We start from the raw sequence: 11,918 nt of genomic DNA on the forward strand, positions 1-11,918 counted from the left end.
ACTGTACCTGCCCCTGCACGCGTGCACACACACGCACACGCACACACTGCTGAAAAAAAGTCACAAGTCATGACAAAGCTTATGTTGTATCATGACGACTCGTATGTATACATGGAATACATTGCAGGTAACATAAAAGGACATAGGCCTACTGTGTGTACAGCAGAGGTGGAAGAAGTACACAGATCCTTAACTTAAGTAGAAGTACAAATACTATGGTCTTAAAATCCTGAATACAAATGTTTGCTTCAGATAAATACAAAAGTGTTAGCATCAAAATGTACTTCAAGTAGTACCAAGCATGCAAATGGCTCTTTCATAGAATTGTATTATTATAGAATATTATAATAGATTATCCAACGTTTGTTAAATTAGAGCCAATTTTAGAGACTTTGTACAAATACTGGGTTTATTAAAACAGTGCATCATATCATTATATATATATATAATGATATATATCATGTGTTTTTATATATAACTGTAAAGATCAGTGTTACATAATGGTATAGTGGAGTAAAAAGTACAATATGTGACTCTGAAGTAAAGTGAAGTACAAGTATAAAATAGCACAGTACTTGAGTCAATGTACTTAGTTACTTTCCACCACTTAGCACACCCTTTAATTAATTGAATACATAGAATAGCACACACTGTTAAGGTTACCTCCTATGCACTGTTGTACTGTTCCATTGCGAAGCTCCAGGAACCAAACAGGAATAGTTTGGAAGTTTTCCAGGAGCAACTTGCAGAACTTGTTTTGCTGCTGTTTACTATCCTTCCTTTGACATGTTTCCATGTGTAGATGGGTTACACATAGCATCACTATTAAACAGGCTTTACGACTTAAATAAGCAGAAGTAAGCGAATCTCTACGCATTGATTCGATATAATTAGATTGTGGATCTCTTCATTATTTCATGCCTAAACTATTACTGGTGCAGTTCGTCAGAAGTAGTTTTTACATCGTTGAACAGGCATCCATTGGGGTGTGACAGGCAATTACAGACATTCAGTACATATCTGTGATTACTGGGGAAGGGACAAAACGCTTCTTCTTTTTTTAATACAACATTCATTTGAGATTTATATATTCATAGACAAATGTATAAGGCAACAAACCATGTAAGGAAAGAGGGTAATTGTGTTAATTAAGCAGAAAAGCATGCTGTTTTAATTAAATAAATTCAACACGGCTATAAAGTCCTCAAGTGTGTACTACTGTTGATTATTAACTGAGTGAGGAAATAAAATACATTACACATAATTCAGTTTGGATTTTACACGATTACGAAACATTTATTTCAAAATACTTTAATTTTACACGTTCATTTTGAATATTAAGGGTAAATAATCAGTGTTTTGATTAAAAAAATACATTACTATTGAACATACTACACCATGAATTTTTCCAAATGATTTGTACATACTATATTATGTTTTCCAATATATTATAACACAAGATGTTTTATATTTGACATACTGTACTATTTTTTTTTGTGGCAAACTATGACATTTTTCAAAACATCTCTCACATAATATACTATCGATTCTTTCGTGTTATTTACTTTCTCGAGATATTTTTCCATATTCTTCCCCACATTGAGTTTCTTCATGATAAGAGATGACTAAAGTAAAAGTAATGTTAAAAAATATGTTTTCCTTTTCAAAAACATTCAGCCAAAGTTGCCAAACAAATAATAAAACAAAAACGTAAGGTGGATGTGAGTTGGGTTGAATACTTTTTTTAATAATACATTACATGTCACTTGTTTGATGCTTTTATCCAAAGCGAGCAATTTGGGGTGACAACAACATGTAGACTGCAGTGGGACTCGAACTTGCTATCTCCTGATTCAAAGTTCAGCTCACAAAGTTCAGCGCACTATTCCACTGAGCTACAGCCTCCATATAAAGTTAAACATCTATATTTATCGATAATGTGTTATTGTTATTATCCAGCCTTCTTGCCCGGGTGGAACAAAGATGGTGGCCAGGGAAAGCACAGTCTTGGCTTGATGCTATTTCAGTGGTTCTAATGATACCATTATCAGCAGCACGTTGAAGTGATGGCACTCCTTTTGGACCCCAGGCCTGTAGCTGCATATCTGTGCAGGAATAAGACAAACATTCACAAAAGATAGAGAGGAGGAAGACATTAGGAGGTTATTGAGGTCAGAAAACAAAAATAAAATGAACCATGGAGCTCGGACAGGTGACAACGTGGCCTGAGAATGGATTTTATGACTAAAGGTCAGATGGCTCTCCACTGACAGACACATTCCTCCTTAAAGAGCAGAGAGATCAACTGCGGTTGACAAATCACAACAGAGCAGACTGGGCTCTGGTTTCAGACAGAGGGTGAAAAGAGGAGCTGCAGCACAGGCAGTATGAGAGAAATAAAGAGCTTTTTGAACATTAAAGCATGCAGACATGTCACAGTAGAGGCACAGAATACAAATGTGAACTCTGAACATGTGCATAATAGGGTCCCTTTAAAACATCACCATTTATCTCTTCTGAATAATGTGGAAAAATCTAACCCAATACTGAACTTTACTTCTGACCTTTGACCTAATAATAAGTATCTCTGGAGTCTGTAAATCCCTGGAGGAGGAGGAGGAGGAGGAGGATCAGTGATTGTTGTGAGGAAAAACACAAGTAGGAAGCGGACACTGACACTGTTTTGTCCACATCAAACAAGTTTTACAGATGCTGTCATCATGACTGCTTGTCGTGACAAGAGGCCTGCCTATCCAAATGAAGAAGTCATTTGCAACACCTTGTAAAATTCCACCCTCAAAATACACCCTGTATAATTATAATTGTCTTATTCAACAACTGTTATACTTCAAGTGCATGGAGCACAACACAGCTGAGAGGACTGGCTTTAGTTGGACGTCATGCAATCATGGCTCCCATATTTACAGCCAGGAAAGCCTGGTTGTGTTTATGATAAGCTTGCCCTCACCCATCACCTAAATACTGCAGGGGTAAGCGTGTGATCAAAGTGGGGTAAAGGTACTCGCCATATCATCTAAACATAATAATGTTGACCTTTTCCAGTCAGATGGCCGCGTCCCAAACAACTACTTCACTGCTGCTATTATTAGCGGCCTCACAAAGCCTGAAAGGACGATTACAAAAACAAAGCTCCAAGGTCCTGAGAAAAATAACACATCGTACAAACAAAGCTTTACTTTATAAAGTTTTATTTACAACAGTGTGGACAAATCATATTTCTAAAGGGGGGGTTCAAAGTGAAGTGAAACTGTGATACATGGATGCATTTACTCATCCCACATAAGACCTTTCTCAAGAGAAAATGACACAACTCCTACATGTTACAATCCATTACCCCACTGCTGCTTGCATTAGGCTCTGTGGCCGCATGCGGACAGGAAGCAGACAGGTTGTTTACTTATTGCTCCATTAGTGGGGACACAATGGTGATCCACAGCAGTGAAGCTGAGTCGGACCAGGGTTAAGCAAGTTTAGTTTTTACTATCGTGGCTCCAAATTGGTTGAAAGACTCCTGAAAACTGACATAGCTCAACTGCACCTTGACAAATACAATCTTTATAAAGTATTTCAAATGGTTTAGCCGATTTGAAGGTAATGTACTCGCAGGATTCTTGCTGTTCTGAATTTGTATCCTTATGATTAATTGCACTTTTTGTAAGTTGCTTTGGATAAAAGCGTCATAATAAATGTCATGTAATGTGATGAGTAAAATGAACAGCGGGCATCCAAAAATACTCTCTTAAGTGGAAATGAATGGAGATGTTGCTTTTTTTCGTCAGCAGAAGAGAAACTGGCCACAGTGCACGTAAAGTGAGTTCTGGTTTCAGTCTGTCCACACTCGCTTTGTCTGTCTGTGTTTGGTTTATACACTAGTGCATGATTACAAAGGAGACCTCAAATAGGCAACAAAGCATTCAAAGACACAAAACACGGTTACAACAAATACTCATGTCTGCACACAGACTTACAAACAGTCTAAAAACCACGTACATAAAAATGAAACAGAAAGAACCACAGTGAGCAGAGCTGTTGATTTCTTCCACTGACAGTAGAAACACGTCTTATCACAACCTGATATGTCTTATTAATGTCCAGCTCTGACTTGTTCCTATGTTTCCCCTTACTTTAGAGAACCTTTTCTCATCATCCAGTTTCTCAAGAGTCCCTGACTTCAAATGATTTTCTCCTGCAAAAATCCACCTCTCCTCTTCCTCTGAGCTGCTTCTCGTCTTCACTTCCTGTCCCGCCCGGACAGTCCTCAGAGTCTCACTGACTCTGGCATACCGTGGACCCGCCTTTGGCTCCAGCGGCGGCCTTCTTGCGCCTCTTGTTGAGCAGCGGGTTGCTGGAGGTGTCCAGGTCTTTGATCTTCACCTGGTCGTAGTCCACGCGCATGGTGGCTAAAGCGCTGGTCATCTCTTCCTGTGAGGGGCAGAGCAGAGGGGTAAGAGTTCAGTGATAACTACAACAGCTCAGTTAATACAGTTACATATTTCAATGGCCCTTCCTTCCTGCAGCAGGCACACTGTACAAACACCATGGCCCCTGGTAGACCCCTACACCAACATTGACTGTAATATCATTGATATGCAATACCTAATGTGCAATATATACACATATGTGCAATTTACGCTTATTTAAACAAAAAAAATGTATATACAATGTGTCAATGTTTCCGGCTCTTTCAACACTTTTTACATGTTCTCTTGCTTTTAAAAATATGCTACTTTCATTTTGACCATGGTGTACTGATTTGTTTATACTCTTAATCATTGTATATAACTTATTTTTAATATGTAAGTATTTGATCTGCTGCTGTAGTGCAGTACATTTCCCTGCTGTGGGACAAGTTATTCTGATATTGACAACAATACATGTCTGACACACTTCTCGGTTATGACCCACCCAGAGCTCTGAAATCATCGAGACAGATTTAGTCATCGTTCCCTGGATCAGATCCAAACACGTAGAAGCAGCTCTTAGCTCTCTGCTCCGTAGATCTCTAATAAACTTCCAGAATATCTGAGGTGTGCCCCAACCCTGAGTTCCTTTTAAATTGAGCCTAAAAACGTTCTATTAACCGATGCTTTTAACAACATTTGATATTATACTTCGGCACCGCTTTTATTTTTTAACTGTCTCAATTGTTTTTTAAGAATTGCCTTCTTTACAGTTGTTTTGTTTTTGTTTCTCTTGTGCTTTCATGCTTATGTAAAGTACTTTGATTTCGCAATAAATGTGTTATATTAATAAACAGAATGAATGATATATATCCTTTATTTAGCCAGGTAAAAAGTCTCATTGAAATTAAAATCTCTTTTTAATTAAATTCTCAATTAAGGGGAAACTATACACAACATAATGTTATATTGTAGGTACCCGTCTGAGTCCTATTCTTAACCATTTTTTAGTGATTGACATTGTGTTTGGTTTCACGTTTCAAGGCTTTTATTGTCATGTGTATGTAACAGAGTTAAAAATGTGTATAAATAATTATTAGTTAATAAATTACGATTTACAATAGGTTGTGAATTTTATCTTTATGAGATTGTTTCCTTTTAATATTTTTGAGTAACGTTTCTAGTGGGAACACTTTCCTGTTGCACATCGTTTTCTACTTCCTTTATGTCATTACCGCTTTGACACTGAAGTGAGCACTGCTGAGGATGTGCAACGCGGATAAAGGACATTGTGTGTTTGTTCTCAGAACAAATGCCAGAAAACACACTCAGATGCTTCGCTGTCGTTTCCTGATCGATAACGAGCCATGCTCGTATCTAACCTATAGAAATGCAAAACGGCATCATTTATGAGAAAAAATGTCATAACATTAACACAACATATTCGAGGTGGTTTTAAATAACATATCCTTATTTATTTATTTCTCCAAGTTATGTTTTTGTGTGCACTGAGGAGTCTCAAACAGGCTTTTGTTAAATCATTTTAAGATTGGCTTTAATCAATGTTTGAAAATTAATCCTTCATATATGATAAACGAGAGGTCACATTTTATTTATGGTATTATTTCCGGTGTCGCAGTTTCTCGTCTCTCCCGTTTTTGTGCTTAGTGCGTACACATGGGTTAGAGTTTGCGTGGAGGACCGCACATTTTCCCGTCAAGTTAGTATTTTATAAATCGCAAACATTGCGTAGAAACTGGCGTACGCCATTTTTTGAGCGTATATCCCTTTATAAATGAGGCCCCTGGTCTGCAAACCGGGGCTGGGTAACAATCCCGGAAATGTAAACCCTCAAACTCTTCATCCTTCATTGCTCAGGATTTGCAGCCTCTTGATCTCTACTCGCTAACGGTTTCTGCTTTTGGAGAAGTGGTTGTTTAGAGTGCAATCATTTTTTACGCAATGTAGCATTGCATGTTGTAGAAGTGAACAAGGGCGTATTGTGTGCGTATGATTTGGGCAAATGTCCTTTCATGCCTTATCTCCTCAAACTTGCTCAGTCAGAGTGACTTAAAGAGAGCAGGCAGTGCTTTTGTTCCTTTAACACATTTCTTTGTGCAAGTCATAAAAACAGAGTTCGGATAAAAATGCCAAAGGGCAGCTGAGATCCTTTGTGTTTAAGTGTGTGTGTCAAATGTAAACTTGTGTGTGTTTGTGTGTGTTATTAGTACAGACTATACTGTGAGTTCTGCTTCTCCCTGGTGGCCATCGAGGGATTATCAAGATGTTGATACAATAAAAAACCTTTAAAGGTTGAAACATTTCTATTAGTTTAAAGGTCACCTATCATGCTATTTTTAGGCTATAGCATAGGTCTCAGATATATAAAAAAATATAAAAAACATGTCTATAAAGTGTTTTGCTCAAAATACCAAACAGATCACCCATTCTAGCCATGCCTCATATCCATCTATTTCACTTCCTGTTTCAAAAGTGCTGATTTGGGGTATAAAGCTTTAAAAAAAAAAGGAAAAAAAATGTAAAAAGGAGGGGGCTGAGCTCATGCGGGAGATTCTACCGGCAGATACTGCCGTGATGAAACGCCATATCATGGATTATCAAGGATTATTTCTGAAACAGTATGGAGCTCAAAGGCTTTCTCTCTTGCCGGTTATACCACAAGGTGAGTTCCTTTTTATTTCCTGCTTCTTCACACACATGCTCTCCAGTACAGGTTAGCTCTGAGAGTTAGCAATGCTAATGTAAACACCGACCATATTACGTCCAAAACATTCGGGCATTGTTTTTGATAGCAACGTTTCTGATAGGGCCGTGGGTGTAAAGCCAGCCTACATTTCAGATATTACGACATATCGGACGCAAATCTGGATCAGCTCCGTTGCAGCCCCGTTTTTAGAGATTTGGGTACGGAGGAAAAGAGAGAGGGTTTTATTTTCTGACGCTGCGTGAGTTCTCCGACACACCGGGGACACATAGTTATGTATAAAAGACATCAAAAAGTGCATTTTGCATGATAGGTCCCCTTTAAGTTGAAGGGTGTAAACAAGTTTAAATAATTCCCCCTTGCTGTGTAGCAGCTAGTCATCATTAAAGGGGCACTCTGCTGGCTTTACACATGAAATTGTGTGATAACTAAATTCTAAATAAGTTGAAAATTCTAATAAAATAATAATAACTGAAAAATAAATGATAATCTTAAAATATATAAACAAGGAGGACATTAGAAACGTTGACTTTAGGGAGGTGGGAGTTTTGTAAAGGCTGAGAAAATTGACCCTCATGATGTCATAGTGATGTCATCAGGTGTTTACACTTGGAGACTCAACATTTTAACAGAAAGCAATACAAACTGAGCGAGATGCATATGGATGGGTATTTACTATACACTGTATATGGTATTTACCAAGCTCACATGAAAAGATGCTTTTGAGTTGTATTATGGGAAACGTAGTATCCAGAACTTTCAGAGGTGTGTCCCTCACTGGAGTCTAAAGTCAGGATATCTCGGCCTCTGCGCTCTTCATTTTGAACATTTGTAATACAAACACTTACATTTGACATTATGAGTAATATATATGTGGCAGATAAAGCAGATAAAGCTTTGACAGCCCTGCAGTAACAGGTTGTAATGTGAACATGTGACCAGAGGGGGGCAGTGTTGTTCTGACCTTCACATCCTCCCACAGCTCTCTGTCTTCAGTCAGCACCCGGGTGGTGTGGAGGGGGGTGGAGGGCACCACCATGGACTTCTGCAAACACACACACACACACACACACACACACACACACACACACACACACACACACACACACACACACACACACACACACAAGGATATGAGCAACAGATGCACAGACAAACAGGAAGCAGTACAGGAAGTATACAATGTCTATCGGTACTTGCGAAACATATACTTACATTAATCCAGGGGTGGTTCATGAACTGAGTGATGGTCATTCGCTCGTTGGGGTCTGTCTTCAGAAGCTTCTGTATCAAATCTTTGGCTGGAAGAAAAGCAAAGGCAATGTAAAGATAATAACATATAAGAAGAAAAACACCTATGCAAGTCTGGTGTTTCGTGCTTCCCTGGGGGACAGACACTGTCCTCCATTTTACGACAAAGAGAGAGAGACAAGCTCCCTCTGGAGGCAGCTTTGGGATTTGAGACTTTGCACACCATTTACATGCACACAAACCATAGCAACGCACTAGAGGAAAGGGAAAACCCCAAAAGTATAATATGGCCCCTTTAAGTTATTCTTAAGAAGAAACACAGTCAGTGAGTGTGGGAGAGGAACTACACCCGCAGGTCATCAAACATAGACCATAGTTTACATAAATCATAGTTAAAAAAAATTCTGTTTAAAGAGACTGCACTTAGGTAACGATGCATGGCGTTTAAAGAGATGATGTAAGATGTACACTGAGGCTAACAGCAGAGCAGTGTTTCATCCACATGATGTTTCCTCCAGCTGTAACTGATCCAAACAGAGGTTTTCTACATTACAGGGTCATCCACACATTCAGTAGATCTGTATCACCGGCTTCACAATGAGTCCAAGGTCCACACTGAGAGTCAGCTGTTCTCACGTCAGACAGTGATTTAATACCGCCGGCTTACACAGGGAAAGGGCCAGTTGTTAAAAGTTAGGAAAAGTTACCTATTGAAATATTTTGAGTTGAATTAAGATGATGCATCGGTTGTCACTGACATCTTTGTTGTTTGTGAGATGATAGCATAACACGTTGAACTAATAGCTATGGAATATTACACGTTTCATAAACATGTAGTTAAATATGTTATTATTCTATACATAGCAGGTTGTTTTTTTTAAGGATTTTTTATGAAAATCTGCATTTTAAGGGTTATAAATAGGAAAACTACTTCAGCCACAAAAGTGTCAGTGTTGAGGGACTGGTTTTAGTGTTTTTTAACGGGGAGTATCTCACCTTCCTGGGACACCTCGGCCCACTCTGGGTTGGGGAACTCGTACTGCCCCATCCTGATCCTCTTCTTCATCCCTGGAGAGATGGCCTGGCCTGTGTTGGAGTAAAATGGAGGGAAGCCACACAACCTACAGAGACAAAAGAGACCTTTCAAAAACATTCACATGCACTTATTTCAGTATCAACTTAACATATTGCATCATATCATTTTTTTTTTACCACCCTATCTTCCACCCAACCCACAGCCAGTACTCACAGGATGTACATGATGACGCCCAGAGACCACATGTCACATGACTTGTCATATTTCTCCGGACCCAAAACCTCAGGAGCTTATCATGAATGACAACACACAGAATAGGAAGCAAGTTAGAAATGATAAAAGCTGCTAAAACACTATATTCAACCCGTTTATACCCCAAATGATACTGTCTCAAGCCTTTCTTTAGAAAATAGGCGCATAAAGCTACTTACCCACATAGTAGGGCGTGTAGCACGGGGTCTGTAGGGGGTTGTGTAGCGTCGTCTCCTTAGCAAATCCAAAGTCTGTTAACTTGAGGATCCCCTTTTTATTTTTATTGGTGTACAGCAGGTTCTCCGGCTTGATAGGAGGAAGGAAAACAACAACATATGACACAATGGCCTTTAAACACCCTACACGGATCTTCAAGCTTTGATGTTTCCGCACCTTGATGTCTCTGTGTGCGATCTCAATGCTGTGAAGATATTCAATGGCCGTGCCGATGTCCCTCATAATCTCAGAAGCCTCTGGGAGAAAAAAAGACAACACACACACACTCTCAAACCAGAAGCATCAACAGTCTCATACAATGGATAAAACAGATCATTTAGGGAACAAACATTTCTCAAGACAGTTTCCTATTCTGTACTTCCCTGTGTCATGTTTTCCAAGACTTATATCGCTCTTTCTGGAAAATCATGATGGTTTTTCCTCTCTCACTTCCTGTGACACACAGTTAATCAGTCCTCACCTTTCTCAGTGAAGGCCTGGTCTCCTCTGGCCTGGATTCTGTTGAACAGCTCTCCTCCCTCCATACTGGACACACACACACACAAAACATTTACAAAATGTACATATGACAATCTATAACATAAGGTTTCCTGAAATTACAATATATTATTTAACCACTTCGTACATACATATAAGAAATCCATGTATGTTGAGTGTATCCCACATTTGAATCAGAAAGGAATCAGTGCTGGAGTTAAGGAATTAAATTNCACACAGACACACACACTCTATCTCACACACATACACATCACACACACACACACACACACACACACACACACACACACACACACACACACACACACACACACACACACACACACACACACACACACACACACACACACAAAACATTTACAAAATGTACATATGACAATCTATAACATAATGTTTCCTGAAATTACATATAGAATACTTTTACATTTTCATTTTACATTTATTGAGAATTAAAAAAAACGTTGTGAACATGGAACAGATCAGCGTTACCAATATATTATTTAACCACTTCGTACATACATATAAGAAATCCATATATGTTGAGTGTATCCCACATTTGAATCAGAAAGGAATCAGTGATGGAGTTAAGGAATTAAATTGGCCTTATTATGCTCCTTTCCAGGATTGTATTTTGTGTCTCTTGTCTGTTGAAAAGTACACTGAAGGAGGTTGTACAAAGAAATCAGCTGACATAGCCAAAGCATTGACCTGCTATTTCCATGAGAAAATGGAAAGTGCAGTAAGAACAATAAATCATTACTATAATAAGTTAGATAAAAACATGTGTGTACAGGTTTACACTGAGTTGGATTTCAGTGGAAGTCTGACACTTTCACCTAAAGCTCTCAGTTCCTTTCAAAGACAAACGACAAGTGACATAGAGTTTCTAAAGAATATTGAGAGCAGAAGAAACCCGGATCAAAAGGAGGAAGAAGGGAAAAGTCACCAAAGTCTTCTTTCTGAAAAGAACCTACAGGGTTTACAGTATGTGAAATGAAACAGCGCTGGCATTGTTTAACAGTGACAGTACTAATATTTGTCTCTTTCTGGTTTATCAAGAAGATAATTAATTTGACAAAATACTATATACTCTAGCTGATGATTGATAAGACCTATAATCTAATTATTTATAAGTTCGGACAAATATATATACAGTATATACATATATAAATATATATATACATATATATATATCCGTTTTAGAAGACTTGTTGATGAAAACATAATTCAAAGGAAACTCAGATCAAACGACCATCAATGAAAACTCTCCCTCCTCCTCCTCCTCCTCCTCCTCCTCCTCAGAAAAAGTGTTTGTTTCCATCATGGTTGCGTGAGAGTCATGGTTGCGTGAGAGTGAGTGAGTGTGAAGTAAAAGCGTACTTTTTGTGGTTCAGATGAACAGATAACTGAGAAAGAAATGTGTGTGTGTGTGTGTGTGTGTGTGTGTGTGTGTGTGTGTGTGTGTGTGTGTGTGTGTTTGTGTGTGTGTGTGTGTGTT

General features: G+C 38.6%; 1 protein-coding gene across 1 annotated transcript; it reads right to left on the reverse strand.

Annotated features, from left to right (window-relative positions):
• Positions 1 to 3,192: 3,192 nt before the first annotated feature.
• LOC104967103 (MAP kinase-activated protein kinase 3-like) lies at positions 3,193 to 10,447 on the reverse strand. The gene is made up of 8 exons (XM_010796507.1): positions 10,383 to 10,447; positions 10,079 to 10,158; positions 9,865 to 9,991; positions 9,647 to 9,722; positions 9,394 to 9,518; positions 8,362 to 8,447; positions 8,111 to 8,191; positions 3,193 to 4,443 (listed from the first exon to the last, which is right to left on the reverse strand). The coding sequence occupies exons 1-8, from the start codon at positions 10,444 to 10,446 to the stop codon at positions 4,288 to 4,290; spliced, it is 795 nt and encodes a 264-aa protein (XP_010794809.1). The 5' UTR covers position 10,447; the 3' UTR covers positions 3,193 to 4,287.
• Between the last annotated feature and the right edge of the window lie 1,471 nt (positions 10,448 to 11,918).

Source organism: Notothenia coriiceps, unplaced genomic scaffold, assembly GCF_000735185.1.
Source record: "Notothenia coriiceps isolate Sejong01 unplaced genomic scaffold, NC01 NC01_scaffold00037250, whole genome shotgun sequence".
Taxonomy (NCBI): domain Eukaryota; kingdom Metazoa; phylum Chordata; class Actinopteri; order Perciformes; family Nototheniidae; genus Notothenia; species Notothenia coriiceps.